This window comes from Cervus elaphus, chromosome 11 (assembly GCF_910594005.1).
Source record: "Cervus elaphus chromosome 11, mCerEla1.1, whole genome shotgun sequence".
NCBI classification, from domain to species: domain Eukaryota; kingdom Metazoa; phylum Chordata; class Mammalia; order Artiodactyla; family Cervidae; genus Cervus; species Cervus elaphus.
Window position 1 is genome coordinate 60,795,545 of NC_057825.1, and position 16,936 is coordinate 60,812,480.

Below are 16,936 nucleotides of genomic sequence, written 5' to 3' on the forward strand. Positions count from 1 at the left end.
ACATGTAATGAGCTTATTATTCTCTTTCAATGAATTAACTTTTTCTGTTTTAATTTCCAAAGGTAAATAGTGATAGATATAACCTACATAAATAAAAGCTCTCTAGGAATCTCAGCTTTTAGGATTTTGTTAGAGATCTTGAGTGCAAAAGTTTGAGAACCAATGTTCTAAATGATGGAAAGAATAATTACTAAGTAATCTTTTGGGGCACTGACATGTATAGGAGATCACACTGGTGGTAAAGCCCTTCTGTGCCTTAGAATTGCAATAAATAGTAAATAAATCGATAATTATAGTATAAAAGTCTTCTGAGGAAGTTCATAATTTATTTTTGTGATCAAATTAATAGAAAAAGTTTCTGATGGTTCTTAAAATTACAGAATTGTTAAGTCAGAATTTTCAACCAGTCAGAGCCCAGATACGCCAGACCATGGAGATATATGTGTGAAATAAAAATCAAAATATGTAGAAAGGAAAAAAACACTTGATTCAGCATGTTTATGAATACAGTAAAGGTAAAAAAAAAAAAAAAGCAAAACTAGTCACTCTGTAATCTTGGACCTTAAATCAGTGGCTACAAATGTAACCTTTATGAAAGCAATCTTTATTCTAACCAAGAAAACTACCAAAATGTTTAATTAAATTGCTAATAATCCAGGGTCTTCACTGCAGTGAGTCATATTATAGCTTCCTGAGGAAATTATTCACCAGCTCCTTCCTCCCTTTGCCATTTCTGTTTGAGAATATTTAATCTAGGATTGTTATTTAAGGAAAGATTGCAAGTACTTATTTTAATAATTGTGTACATAGTCCTTTATTTAGGGGGATTGTCTTAGAAAATGGTAAAAGCCACAGTTTTCTTTTCCTTAAATATAACTCATGGGAGACGACTGTTCAGTTCAGTTCATTTCAGTTGCTCAGTCACGTCCGACTCTTTGTGACCCCATGGAATGCAGCATGCCAGGCACCCCTGTCCATCACCGACTCCCGGAGCTCGCTCAGACTCATGTACATCGAGTTGGTGATGCCATCCAACCATCTCATCCTCTGTCATCGCCTTCTTCTCCTGCCTTCAATCTTTCCCAGCATCAGGGTCTTCTCCAATGAGTCAGTTCTTCGCATCAAATGGCCAAAGTACTGGAGTTTGTCCTTTCAGTGAACATTCGGTCAGGACTGATTTCCTTCAGAACTGACTGGCTCGATCTCCCTGTAGTCCAAGAGACTCTCAGTGAGTCTTCTTCAACACCACAGTAAAAAAGCATCAATTCTTTGGCATTCAGCTTTCTTTATAGTCCAAATCTCACATCCATACATGACTACTGGAAAAACCATAGCCTTGACTAGACAGATCTTTGTTGGCAAAGTTATGTCTTTGCTTTTTAATATGCAGTCTAGGTTGGTCATAGCTTTCCTTCCAAGGAGCACGTGTCTTTTAATTTCATGGCTGCAGTCACCATCTGCAGTGATTTTAGAGCCCAGGAAAATAAATTTGCCACTGTTTCCACTGTTTCCCCATCTATTTGCCAAGAAGTGATAGGACCAGATGCCATGATCTTAGTTTTCTGAATGTTGAGTTTTACACCAGCTTCTTCACTCTCCTCTTTCACTTTCATCAAGAGGATCTTTAGTTCCTCTTCACTTTCTGCCATAAGGGTGGTGTCATCTGCATATCTGAGGTTATTCGAATTTCTCCTGGCAATCTTGATTCCAGCCTGTGCATCATCCAGCCTGGCATTTCGCATGATGTACTCTGCATATAAATTAAATAAGCAGGGTGACAATATACAGCCTTGACGTACTCCTTTCCCAATTTGGAACTAGTCTGTTGTTCCAAGTCCGCTCCTAACTGTTGCTTCTTGACCTGCATACAGATTTCTCAGGGGGCAGGTCAGATGGTCTGGTATTCCCATATTTTTAAGAATTTTCCACAGTTTATTGTGATCCACACAAAGGCTTTAGCATAGCCAATAAAGCAGAAGTAGATGTTTTTCTGGAATTCTCTTGCTTTTTTGATGATCCAACAGATGTTGGCAATTTGATCTCTGGTTCCTCTGCTTTTTCTAAATCCAGCTTGAACAACTGGGAGTTCACGGTTCATGTACTGTTGAAGCCTGGCTTAGAAAATTTTGAGCAGTTCTTTGCTAGTATGTGAGATGAGTGCAATTGTGCAGCAGTTTGAACATTCTTTGGCATTGCCTTTCTTTGGGATTGGCATGAAAACAGACCTTTTTCAGTCCTATGGCCACTGCTGAGTTTTCCAAATTTGCTGGCATATTGAGTGCAGAACTTTCACAGCATCATCCTTTAGGATTCTGAAATAGCTCAGCTGGAATTCCATCACCTCCACTAGCTTTGTTCATAGTGAGGCTTCCTAAGGCCCACTTGACTTCGCATTCCAGGACGTCTGGCTCTAGGTGAGTGATCACACCACCACTGTGGTTATCTGGGTCGTGAAGATCTTTTTTGTACAGTTCTTCTGTGTATTCTTGTCACCTCTTCTTAATATCTTCTACTTCTCTTAGTTTTCCAGTCAGTCTCTCCCATCAGGAAGCTTCCATAAGCCTCTTATCTTTATCTGTCAGAGGGCAGACAGAATGAAAACCATAATCACAGAAAACTAATCAAACTGATCAAATGGACCACAGCCTTGTTTAATGCAATGAAACTATGAGCCGTGCCGTATAGGGCCACCCAAGACAGACGGGTCATGGTGGAGAGTTCTGACAAAACGTGGTCCACTGGAGAAGGGAATGGCAAGCCACTTCAGTATTCTTGCCCCGAGAACCCCATGAACTGTATGAAAAGGCAAAAAGCTATGACACTGAAAGAGGTACTCCCCAGGTTGGTAGGTGCCCAATATGCTACTGGAGAAAAGTGGAAAAATAACTCCAGAAAGAATGAAGAGATGGAGCCAAAGCGAAAACAACACCCAGGTGTGTATGTGACTGGTGATGGAAATAAAAGTCCGAAAAACAATATTGCATAGGGAGATGACTGAGGTTTATGAAAATGATAGCATAAGCCAGTTCCCCTTCCCCCATCCCCGTTTTTATGCTCACCTATATCTGTTGGTTTCAATGATCACTCATTTACAAGAAGACTTACAAATTATTATCTGTAGCCTAACCTCTACACAGTCTACAAAGCAGTTAATATTATACAGAATGATCACCTAGGTACACTGTTAAGTGAAAAAGGCAAATTACAGAATAAGATGAACAGTCTGATTCTATTTCCAATGTGAAAAACAACATTTAGTCTGTGCCTAAAATGTATAAAACAAGGTCTTAAGGGAAGCTGTGAACAGTGGTTATCTTTGAGAAGTAGAATGAGGGAGTGGTATGAAATGAGATTTCTACTTTTTACTATACTTCCCTATGTAGTTAAATCTTTTCTACATGAATATATATTTACATTTTAAAAACAATAAAAGAGGAAAATATTTAAATACAAAGTGTTAATTAATAAGTGCTGTAATTACAAAAGGGCAACCTTCAAAATCTACCTTCGTAAGCTGAGTGGGGTCAAATCGAAGAACCTTTTGGTTACAGCAGGGATAAATTCCAGTGCCAACAGTACTCAGTGAACTTCCTGCAGCAGGATAAATCACTGTCTCTGAGTGATACTGACAGTGTGAAAACTCTATGCACAGAAAAGTCTGAATAAAAGAAATACATAAAATCAAGTATTATTCCCACAGTGAAATTATACATCTCAAAAATACTCAAGACCACATATTGTATGTCCCATCACATAAAATATACAGAAAAGGCACATCTCTAGAGCTAAAATGCAGATTTGTGGATGCCTGGGATTAAAAGTGAGACTAGGTTGGGGAGTGGCTGCAAATGGATGCAAGGGATCTTTTTGGGGTGATGGAAATGTACTAAAGTTGGATGGTGGTGATGGTTGAACAATTCCAAATTTATTAAAGATCAGGAAATTGTACACTTAAAATGAATAATTTTATGGCATGTAATAATACCTCAACAAAGCTGTTAAAAAGCAAAATCAAAAATGCTATTTGAATTTCAGAGGAGTTAAATTGATCTTGATGTACATCTAATTTTATAATTGGCCTATCACAAAAGAGGTTTTCCAATGGAAAAAATTAAATAAAATTTTGCCTCCCTTATTCTTGGACATATTTTTTAAGGTAAATACTTAACATCACTCTATCTGTGACAACTATGGAGTAACTGAATCACTAGTGAAAAATTTACTAACGTTTAATTATAAGATTAATAGTCTTGTCCAGATACATTTGTAAGTTGGTAAAATAAAGAAAATAAAATGAACAATTTTAAGCACTGATCCTGAACACAAAAGACAGTCTGTAGTTCAGAATTCGTAGCAGTTAGTTCCAATTATGATTGTCAAATAATAGCTTTCAATTAAAATTTTTGAGTCTGATAAAAGCTGTAAGGTGCATACTCATACAAAGTATTTTGCATACAAACTATTTTATGAGTTTATAAACTCTCCACAATAAATATTAAATATTATAAATCAATATTCAATTTGCTTTGAAGAAGGGGAAAAAAATCCTTCAAATTTTCTGCATTCTGACATGCTAAACAAATCAGGTTTTAGGAGCCTGATATCCTTGATTATACGTGACACTCCACTGTTGGGAGGACAACTATATACCTATTAAGTAGGGAAAAAAAAATCCAAATCAACCTGACAATATCAAGTGTTAGAAAAGATATGGGGCAACTGGAACTCCTATACATAGCTGGAAAGGATAAAAAGTGGTTCAGGGACTTTGAAAAACTGTTAAGCATGGTATAAATGTTAAGTTTACATTTACCATACAACCCAGCAATCCTATTTCTAGGTAAATACTCAAGAGAAACGTTCATGCGAAAGCCTGTATGGGCATGCTTACAGATGCTTTCTTCATAATGGCCCCAAACTAGAAGCACCTGCAGTCCTTCATTGGTAAGGGGATAAACATACGGTAGTATATTCCTATGGTGAGCTACTACCTAAGGCTAAAAAGGAACACATGGACAGATACAACAATGTGAATAAATTTCAAATCCATCTTGCTACATAAAATAAACTAGACTCAAAAAGCTAAATACTGTATGATTCTATTTATATGACATTCTGGAAAAGTCAAAATTACAGAGACAGTAAACAGATCAGTGGTTGTCAGAGGCTGAGATGGGACAAGGAACTGACTAAAAACAGCCACAAGGGAATTTTTAAGGATGACAGGAGGAGTCTATGCTTTGATTGTGGTGGTAGCTATACGACTGTATGAGTTTGTCAAACCTCACAAAAAGGATACATTTTACTGTATGGAAATTATACTTCAATAAATCAAGTTTTTAAAAACTGTGAGGACATAGGGAGTCACTGGGAAGAAACTTACACAGTTTGAAAAAATTGTCACTCTGATGGTTGTAATAAGTTGCTCTTTATGCTGCCTTACTCTATTGAAAATGAGGGAGCAGGGAGACCTACAGGAGTCATAAAATATTTTATGCAGAACACTCTGAATTTATACATAGGACTAATAGGAATGATTGTGACCAATAGATCTAATTATTTTATAAAAGGATTTATTATAAATACCTTCAAATCGTAAGTTTCCTTGTGCTTTTAAGCCTTCGTTTAGAAGAAGTGGACAAAACAGTTTTGGTAACATAATTATTTTATTAATAACAAGAAGGGCACATCTCAATAGCATCCTGTCTGCAAAGGTGTTTCTGAATTTCTAAAGAAATTTATGGGCTAACAGAGAAACAGTTTGACTGGAAATAAATGAAAGGCAACAAGAATTCTGTATCTTTTTTCCATTGAAAAAAATGAATTTGATCACTTAAAAACTTGTTGGTTTTATAAAAATTCATCAAGTCATTGATTGTTTCAGCAATGGAAATAAAAAAGGAAGAATCATAGTAAGAGAAATGAGGTCAGATGCAAGCAATGTTTAACAGCACCACTATTTCTGCCACTAGTTTCTTAAAAAGATGTCAGATATTGTACAAACACATCCTAACTAATTAAATAGCATATGTCAAAAGAGCCTGCTCTCAGTGGTTACACAACAGGATATTTAAAAAAAAAAAAAAAACTCACCTGATAACATCTTGAACAAGTTAGCCAGTTGACTGTTCCCCATAAGCGCCAATATACATCTCTCCAAGATTTTAATTCTTCAAAAAGACTATTCAAATACTCATGAACATCCCAAGTTTTATCTCTAGGGAAAAGAGCCTCAGTTATTATTTCACAAGTAAGCAATATAAACAGTTTGCTTTAAACAAATAATTTTAAATTTGTGGCTTATTTTCAAGACCATTCCCTAAATGATGGCTACGGAAGGGACTACACTGAATGCTAGATAAAATTTCATTTGGGAATCTTATTGTTTTTTTCCTGTGGACAACAGAAAAAAGTGTCACAGACTGAATGCCAAATTATTTTACTACTCAAGATAAAGGGTTATAAATTAAAGATAATTTAAGGACTTCCCCCATAGTCCAGTGGTTAAGAATCTATCTGCCAATGCAGGCAACACTGTTTGATCCATCGTCCAGGAAGATCCCACATGCCACAGAGCAACTAAGCCCATGCACCATGATGATTACTGAGCCCATGGTCTAAGGCCTGCGAGCTGCAGCTACTAAGCCTGTGTGCCATAATAACTGAAGCCTGCCGGTCCTAGACCCCACACAGTGCTACTACCGAGCCCACGTGCTGCAATTACTGAAGCCTGTGTGCCTAGAGCCTGTGCTCTGCAACAAGAGAAGTCGCTGCAGTGAGAAGCTCACACACCACAGCAAAGAGTACCCCTGCTCTCCACAACTAGAAAAAGCCTGCGCAAAGCAACAAAGACCTGGCACAGCTGAAGGAAAAAAGAAGTATGGAGTCTCTTAAAAATAAATACAGTTTAAGCAGGCTAACAGTTAGGACTTAAGCATATATCACTAAATGGAACATATTTAATTGTACCTATCATAAATTATTGGTAATTTTAAACACTCCATTAATATATTAGTTCTGTACATTATTTTCAAAATTATTTTCTAGTAATGGAGTAATAAAGTAATATACAATCAGGTCTCAGTAATATATACTTTTAAGTTCAATGATATAAATTTAAATAAACAGACAAGACTTAAAACTCCATTTGCTATCGTTACATGCAACAAGTTCCTATTCTTCTCTAAGTCCTTAATCTTTTTGAATTTTGCTATTTTTGTCTTTAGTTCAAGATACAACAAAATGCCATCATGTTATTACAAATTACATCTGTTTTAAGTTATTTAAAGACATTAAAAAAATGTCATCAATAGCTAACTTGCAGGAAAAATACTTTGAATAAAACAACAAAACAGATGTCAAATTTAGTTTCTGTTTTTTCATACAGTAATATTAAGTTATTGCTGTCAAAATAGAAGTAATTTTCAAAAGGTGAGTCAAGTCTCAAGATAAAAAAGTATAAAATCCCAAGTGCTTATATTCCCCTTATTATATGAAGAGAAAAATGAAACATTTTAATGTTGACTGTGCTATTAATACTAGAGTCAAATGTCATGTTTTTCTCTAGATTTCTGTTTTAATGTTTACAATATGAAATTAACATTTGTACATTTTTTTCTTTAATAAAAGTACATCACATTTCTAATATAGGAACAAAAGCAAAAAGCAAATGAAAATCATCCATAATACTGTCATTCTAAGGTAACACCACAGTTAATATTTAATGAACATGTTTCCGGTTTTTTTTAAAAAAAAAGTTTATTTATTTATTTGGCTGTGCTGGGTCTTCCTAGGTGCACAGGCTTTTTCTCTAGTTGTGACGAGCAGGAGGGGTTACTCTCTAGTTGCGGTGCATGGGCTTCTCACTGTGGTGGGCCCTCTTCTTGCAGAGCATAGACTCTAGAGTGTTTGGGCTTCAGCAGTTGTGGCCGGTGGGCTCAGAAGTTGTGGCTCACAGGTTTAGTTGCTCCACAGCAGGTAGGATCTTCCCAGACCAGGTATTGAATCTGTGTCTCCTGCATGACAGGCGGATTCTTTACCACTGAGCCACCACGGAAGACCCTTGAGTTTTGTTTTATAACCTTTTTTTTTTTCCTTATTTAATTTACTATCAATTTTGTATGTAACTATTCATTCTTTTGGGCTTCCCTGGTGGCTCAGATGATAAAGAAACTGCCTGTCATGCAGGAGACCTGGGTTTGATCCCGGGGTCGAGAGGATCCCCTGGAGACGGAAATGGCTACCCACTCCAGTATTCTTGCCTGGAGAATTCCATGGACAGAGAAGCCTGGTGGGCTACAGTCCATGGGGTTGCAAAGAGTTGGACACGACTGAGCAACTAACACACACTACATATTCTTTTACATTCTCAAAGACTGAACATTCAGAATCAATTAGATGTGTTTTATACATATACACTATTATATGGACATATTTTAGTTCATTTAATCATTTGAGTGCTTATTTTTTTATTTATATACAGCAATCAATATCCTTACTAAGTGCTTTCATAAATCAACATTACCTCTCTGAATAAATCACTAGCAGTAGGATACTGTCAGAGTTATTTTAAAGTTTTTGTTTTCCTGAGACATTATTCCTATTTATAACCCTCTTCACCTACTCCCCAACTCAGGATGAGAACTAGTTTTGAACTTAAGGGGAATGCAAAAGAACTATGCATTAATATAATACTGAAGAAGTATGAAGACTAAATACAGAAAATCCAATTTTAAAGACAATTTGCCTCACTCTAAAATTCATCTGAAACTAAATCTGGTTCTCTTGTCAAATTCAATATAACACTTAAAATCTATCAGTGAAAAATCATTTTAACGGCACTGATCAGAACATCTTTCAAGATAAAATATACTTTTACAACAACTTTGCTTTGAAAGTACCATCTTTCTAAATCAAAGTTGAATCACATGAAGAAAAAATGTTGTCCCATTCCTTTTAAAAGTAGTTTTGCTTTATAAATACACCATTAATTCACATTTAAGAAGCTGTATTTTATTTTCACTACACCTTATATGAATGTATATAATATTTCCATGCTGATCCACATTGATTTTTCCAGGAATGCAAGGAATTCTTCTTTCTGTTTCTTTTGTTAAAAGTTTCTTACACAAACAGCATCTATAATAACACAAAGATACAATTAAAAAAAAAAAACCCTTGATTAAAAAATGGCTAGAGGAACCAAACAGACATTTTTCCACAGAGGAAATATAGATGGCCAACACACATGAAAAGATCTTCAACATCTAATCATCAAGGAAATGCAAATGAAGACCACAATGGGATATCACCTCACACCTGTCAGAATGGACATCATCAAAAAGAACACAAATAACAAATGCTGGTGAGGATATGGAGAAAGGGAACACCTGTACATTGTTAGTGAGAATGTAAATTGGTGCAGCCACTGTGGAAAACAGTATGAGGGCTCACAAAAAACTAAAAATAGAACTACCACATGATCTAGCAATTTCACTCCTGGGTATACATTTAAAAAAAAACACACCTAATTTGAAAAGATACATACACCCCAATGTTAACAGATGCATTATTTACAACAGCCAAGATATTTAACAACCCAAGTGTCCATTAACAGAGGAATGGATAAAGAAGATGTGGTGAGTACACACACACACACACACACACACACAATGGAATACTACTTGACCATAAAACTGAAATTTTGTCATCTGCACCAACAAACATGGAGGGCATTACGCTAAGTGAAACAAGTCAGACAAAGAAAGACAAGTGCTGTACGTTATCACTTATATGTGGAATCTAAAAAATACAACAAACTAGTGAATATAACAAAAAAGCAGCAGACTAATAGCAAACAAACTAGTGGTCATCAGTGGGGAAAGTGTAGGGAAGGGCAAAATAGGAGTAGGGGAGTGGGAAATACAAACTGCTGGGTATAAGATAAGCTCAAGGATGTATTGTACAACATAAGAAATATAGCCAATATTTTGTAATAACTGTAAATGGAAACTAACCTTTAAAATTGTATAAAAATTAAAAAACAACACAAAGAAAGATGATACAAAAAACATTCAAGAAGAAAATTTCAAATGTACTAAAATTAAAGAATTTAGCAGCAATATATAGCATACTAAAGAAAAATATACCTGTATAATGTTGCTGCATTATTCCGAGAATCTGGATTCAAGTACTCAGGATCAAACAGTCTCTCAATCTTCTTACAAAAAAGTTTACTAGTAACAACAAATGACCAACAAATTAATTTTCTCTATCCACTTTATCAAAACTACTTGATAGTGATGAAAATAAATGCTGACCTATTTGCACACGTAGAAAATAAGACTAGTAAGTCCTTAGAGAGTCCTTCCTTGGGAATTTATAATACATTTTTTGCTGCTCTAAGTAAGTAAACCTACTAATGAGAATTGCTTGATCAAGAACCAATTTTCACAAGAAAAATGAGACACATGGATATCCACCTCTCTTTCAGTTCTTTGTTAAGGAAAATTCCAGATTGAGGATTTGGGAAATTTAGCAATCCTGGGTCTACCAATAATTTCATACATGACCTTTGGCAACTTAAAATCTCTGAAACTTATTTCTACTAATTTCAAATGCATAAGATTTTAAGAGGGTTAAATGAGATAGTGTTTTAGTGTTTTTAAAGAGTGTCAGGCATAGTATTAAACATTCAATAAATATTAATACTTTACTATTATGCATAATATAATAATCTGGATCGCCCAAGTGATGCTACTGGTAAAGAACTCATCTGCCAATGCAAGAGATTTAAGAGATGCAGGCTCAATCCCTGGGTTGGGAAGATCCTCTGGAGGAGGGTATGGCAACCCACTTCAGTATTTTTGCCTAGAAAATCCTATGGACAGAGGAGCCTGGTGGGCTACAATCAATGGTGTTGCAAAACGTCAGACATGACTAAAGTGACTTAGCATGCACATGATACAATAATGTTAGACATGAACTTAATTTTTCTGTAATCATTCAGAGCAAACATCTGGGAAAAAGTTGTTCAAATCCAACCAACCACATTTCTGTCCTCATCTTACTCTACATGGTAGCAGCATTCCACATATTTGACCACTTAATTGCTTCCTCTTTTTTGAAACCCTCTTTCCTTTTGCCTTCCCTTTGACCCTCTGTCTCTTCCTTCTCAGGCTCCTTAACTCTTCTTTGTTGAATCTTCCAAATGTTGGGCAGTCTTTATCACTATGTTCTTGTTAACAATTAGGAAATAAACAAAAATAGCATTTATAATAGGGCCAAAAAATTCAAATGCCAAGGAATAAATTTAACTTAAAAAAAGGAAAAATGTCTCTATACTAAAAACTATAAGACCCTGTTAAAATAAATAGAGAGTTATACCATGTTCATGAATGGAAAGACTCAATATTATTAAGATGTCTCTTCCCAAATCTACAGGTTCAATACTAACCCTCAAATTTGCAGGTGTGTATGTGTGTGTATATACATGAGAGAAAAAGAAAGAGAAAATGGGCAGGCTGATTATAAAATTCACATGGAAATGCAAAAGACATAAAATGACTAAGATAGCAATCTTGGAGAACGGCAAAGCTGGAGAATTTTAGATTGGTGGTGGTGGTGGTGGTTTAGTCATTAAATTGCGTCCGACTCTTGCAACCCCATGGACTGTAGCCTGCCAGGCTCCTCTATCCATGGGATACTCCAGGCAAGAATACTGGAGTGGGCTGCCATTTCCTTCTCCAGAATTTTAGATTACTAGATACCGAAAACATATTAGAAAGCTACTGTAATTAAGACAGTGTCCTACTGATAAAAGTATAGACAAAGAAATCAACAGAACAAAATGGAGAATTCAGAAAGAGACCTCACATATATAGTCTCCTGATTTATGGTAAAGGTGCCATTGCAATTCAGCAGAGAACATATGGTCTGGCTAGGAAATCTCATTCAGTTCTATGGCTTTAAACATCATCTACTCATATTTTTATTTTAAGCCCTGAACTCTGATCTAAACTTCAGACTTACATCTACCTGCCATCCTACCTGAATGTCCAAGAAGTATATTAAATATTTTAAATAAACTTAACAAGATCCAAACACACCTTCTGATTCCCCTAACCCCAGTCACTGCTCTATTAATGATACTATCACTCACTTAGTTACTTAACCTTAAAACCTAGTAATTATCCTAAAATATTCTCTTTTCCCATATTATCACATTGGAAAATCTGTCAAATCTCTGTAATAACATACTCTGAATCCACCTACTTCCTTCCAGAGCCCCAGCCTCTGCTCTAGTCCAAAGCTTTCTATCTCTCACTAGACCACTGCACTAGACTTCAAATAGGTCTTGCTTCTTATATACTTATAGTCTTTTCTCCACACAGAATAGGCTGATTTCTTAAAAACAAATCAGATCATGCCACTCCTCTGCTTCCATTCCACCTAGAATAAAGTATACACTCCTTGTATGACCTAAACAGCTCCTAATGTTGTTGACCTCATCTCACACAACTCTTCCCCTTTATACTAAGGCCCTGTCTTGATAATTTTTAACATAATTCACCATCATGATCTGCTTATATACGCCTTATACAAAGTAACTAATTTAGTTACTATTTTTCACCTCGAGCCATCCGCTCAGAATATATTTTACTTCAGGCAAGTATGCTCAGTTGCTCGGTCGTGTCGGACTCTTTATGACTCTGTGGACTGTAGCCCACCAGGTTTCTCTGTCTATGGAATTCTTCAGGCAAGAAGACTGGAGTGGGTTGTCAGTTCCTTCTCCAGGGGATCTTCCCAACTCAGGGATTGAACCCACGTCTCCTGCATCTCCTGCATTGGCAGGTGCATTCTTTACCATGAGCCACCTGAGAAGCCCCATATTTTAATTTATTTAAAATAAAATGGAAACAGATTTCTAAATATATTCTAAATATAGAATTTTTACTGAAATAAAAGAAAAATAACACATTCTAATAGGAACATTACCTTTAAAATTAAATTTTAAAAATTACCTCCTAAACTTATCTTTCTTGTCCTTTAAATCATCAACTTCATTGTGTGTAAACAGATCAGCTATACGTGTAAGAAGATTTGCATTAATACAGTTCATGTTGCATGGAGTAGCTACAATGGCATTCATATTTTTGTGGCAATACTGTATACACTGTTCAACCTAAACAAAAAACACAGAAAATAAGTGTTGAAGGTGGAAACAGAAAGGATAATGTCATATCAACACTTTTCAAAGATAAAGATTCATTAAAGGCTTAATCCATGTATTGCTAAGCAATAACTTAGCTCTACCTGTTTGCGTTAAACTATACTGTTCCAAAGTGGTCTAGTATGTCAAATTTATACAAACATAGCTGGAAAAAATTTCAAACTTCTTAGAATATTTTGAACAACAATGTAATGAACATCTTTCATGATTGTGGCAGATATAAATTTTAAGTCCACAAACTCAAGGGTACAGATATGTGACTTTCTTTTTTTTTTTTTTTGTTTCCAAAACGTAAAAAATTTTTATTGAAGTACTGTATGGTTGATTTACAATGTTGTATTAGCTTCTGGTATATAGCAAAGTGATTCAGTCATACATGCATAATTATTTTTCATTATAGGTCATTATAAGATACTGAATATAGGTGCCTGTACCAAATGGTAGGATCTTGTTTATATATAGGATCTATTTTTTTTTTTTTTAATTTTTTTATTAGTTGGAGGCTAATTACTTCACAAGATATGTGACTTTCTATCATAAACTTAGTGACAATTTTACATCTCCATTTCTCTAACAGAAACAATTTCAGTCACTTTAGGGTTTTCTCAGTTCTGTTGTGCTTGCTTTCTGCCTTTCTTCAATGTCAGGTATATTTATTTACTTTTCAGGGTAGATTGTGTTTTGGGGAAAAACAGCACTGGTTAATTATGTATTCTTCTAAATATTTTGCTATGACATAAAAATCATTCTTTAGGTCTTAGATTACAAAAATCAAAACTCATAGACTCTTTTAGTCTCTCTTTTTTTCCTATTAACACTCCCCTGAAGCAATTAATACCAACAACAGAAGAGGGAGGGACTAAGAAGTACAAAAATACAATAAAACCTCATACAAATGAATGAACTTCACATCTGTTAACACAGTAAAGGAATATTTTGCTCTGTGTAGTTTTACAAGAGGTTAAAAGCAAATATTCATTTAAAACTACAAAAAACAAAAAAAAAAACATTTGAATGATAAAGAAATTTATTAAATAAAAGGAAAAAGAAGAAAAATATATTCAGTGTTAACAGTCTGATATGTATATATTGTGCTTTTATGTTTCATCAACTACTTTTAACAACAGACATAAGCATGTGGTTTACACATACAAAATCACATCTTTTAGCAGCTGGGCATTCACTTTTTAGTTTGCTTAACTATAAATGAAAGACACAAATAAACAGTATAAGCTTAAACCAATTATTTAAATAGTAAAACAAATATGTTCCAATTAATTTTCTTTTAATTTGGTTTTATGGCCAAATCCCTTTTGGGGCAAAATTAATTCTGTTTAGTTTCATCTGATGCTACTGTTACCTCCTCCCTTGAGGATGAATTGCTAGCTCTATAGGCATCCTATGCAAATGACACACAGTAGCCTTTAGCCTTTCCCAATAGAACAAAGTCCTCCAAACACCAGCAGCTTATTCTAATGAATCAGTCTTCAATCAACAACGACTTTAGGAAGATGTCTCCAAATTTTCTAGACACTTGAAGAAAACATCACCAAGCACAGGTGAATAGAAGAGCTGGATCTTTTGTTAACACTTACCAGCGAATCCATTTTCAAAAACTCTGAAGAAATAAGAATTGAAATGACATTTCCTGGCTCTAAAAAAGAGAGAGAGAAAAAATTAAATTCTCCTTTTGATTTTCATCTCAGTCTCCTTAGAACAGGCTCCTTCTCACCTTAAAAGACGAGGTTACTTTAATAAGAACAATTTAATAAAATCTTACTATGGCTTATATGCAAGGAAGAAAGAAAATGCAAAGTTAAAATTTAGGGTATAGAGAAAACATATAGCAAATTTGCCCTGGAATTAGATTTACATCAAGTAAAAAGACTCTAGTTAAAGATATGATATATACTAATTCCTCCTTAACTAAACCAGGGGAAAAGATAATTAAAATTGAGAATATAACTCATCACACAAAAATCATAGTGAAGTTATTTCAAATGTGGTTCAAATGCTTGTTATGAACACATGCTTAATTTAAAAGATTCTTAAAGATAATATAAAATTTACTATTGCAGAAATGAAAAATTACTTCCTACAGGCAGACTTCAAAGGCACAACCAGGGAAAGGGGATGCTGGCTGATGCTATCATTTCAGTAAACCTCAGTCATTTTCCATGAGTTATATTTAAGGAAAAAGAAACATTTTGATATTTACTGTTACAGTACTAAGACAGTCCTCCTAAATAAAGGACTATGTACACAATAATTATAATAAGTAATCCCAATCTTTCCTTAAATAACAATTCTAGATGGAAGGTTCTCAAAGAGAAATGGTAAAGAGAGGAAGGAGTTGGTGAAAAATTTCAACTATAATATGACCCATTCCAGTTAAGACCCAAGGTCTAGATTATTAGCAATGTAATTAAGCATTTTGCTAGTTTTCCTAGTTAAAGATTGCTTTTATAGAAGCTTAACATTTGTAGCCACTGATTTAAGGTTCAAGATTACAGAAAGACCAAGTTTGCTCCATTTTTTTTACCTTTTGACTGGTTGAAAATTTTGATTTAGCAATTTTGCAATTTTAAGAACCATTAGAAATCTTTTCCCTTAATTTGGTCACAAAAAAGTATTAAATTATGAACTTCCTCAGAAGACTTTTATACTGTCTGTATAAATTTATTTACTAGTAAGAAATTAGAAATATTTTGATATTACTGTAAATTGTAATTCTAGTGCACAGAAATACTTATATTAAACCCCATTAGAGTGATTTCCTATACTAGTCAATGCCCAAAAAACATTACTTAGTAATTACTCTTCTTATCATCTAGAACACTGGTTCTCAAACTTTTGCTCTCAAAACCTATTTTCAAAAAAAAATCTTAAAAGCTGAGATTCCTAGACAGCTTTTCTTTAAGTGGGTTATATCTACTGTATTTACTATACTGGAAAATAAAACAGAAAAAAATTAAAATATTTATTATTCTTTTTCAGTGAATTAATAAACTCATTACATATTAACATAATTTTATGAAAATGTATTTTTCAAAACAAAATGAAAATAACAGTTTGATATTTTCTATAAATCCCTTCAGTGTCTGACTTAAAGGCAGATAGTTTGAGTCTCACATCTGTTTCCACACTGAATTTGTGGGTAGTCTTTCTTAAAAGTTAGTTGCAATGGGAATCAAAATCATACTAAGAGCATTTCCTATTCTGCTATCTCAAAATTCTCTGATTTGCCTTGCCCTTAGAATGGATCTTTAATCTATGCAAGATTTTTTGTTAACATCATGCATCGATCATTTAAAAGACACTGGTTTGTTTACTGAGTTATGCAGATCTTCCAAATGTTGAAACATTTCATTATACATTATATTAAAAAGTCTTATTTGTTAATATTTAAAGAAAAGTCTTTAAATATACAGCAACTATCAAGCACGTGGAAGCAGATACAAGTTTTCCAAAACTCTTAATTCTTACTTGAAAGCATGAATTTTATCACGGGCAACAAATATTGTTAGTTATTTCCCTTTCATTGACTGGCTAACTTAATTCATTTTCAACAAACCGCCTGTCCGGGACACGCCCTGGTCCTAGCGGTCAGCATGCTGAGCTTTCACTGCCGTGACCTGGGTTCAGCCTCTGCTTGGGGAACTGAGATCCTGCAAGTTGTGCAGTGCAGCCAAAGGAAAAATTAGA

At 34.6% G+C, this 16,936-nt stretch overlaps 1 protein-coding gene across 4 annotated transcripts in view; it reads right to left on the bottom strand.

Annotated features, from left to right (window-relative positions):
- The window catches only part of SANBR (SANT and BTB domain regulator of CSR), a 57,916-nt gene that overhangs the window by 23,231 nt on the left and 17,749 nt on the right, over nt 1-16,936 (bottom strand). For all 4 annotated transcript variants that reach the window (XM_043917926.1, XM_043917924.1, XM_043917927.1 and 1 more), the window contains 6 exons: nt 14,827-14,885; nt 13,023-13,183; nt 10,149-10,235; nt 9,028-9,138; nt 6,094-6,217; nt 3,506-3,658 (listed from right to left, as the gene is read on the bottom strand). In XM_043917926.1, coding sequence (XP_043773861.1) covers nt 3,506-3,658; nt 6,094-6,217; nt 9,028-9,138; nt 10,149-10,235; nt 13,023-13,183; nt 14,827-14,885 — 695 coding nt within the window. The remainder of the gene's footprint in view (nt 1-3,505; nt 3,659-6,093; nt 6,218-9,027; nt 9,139-10,148; nt 10,236-13,022; nt 13,184-14,826; nt 14,886-16,936) is intronic.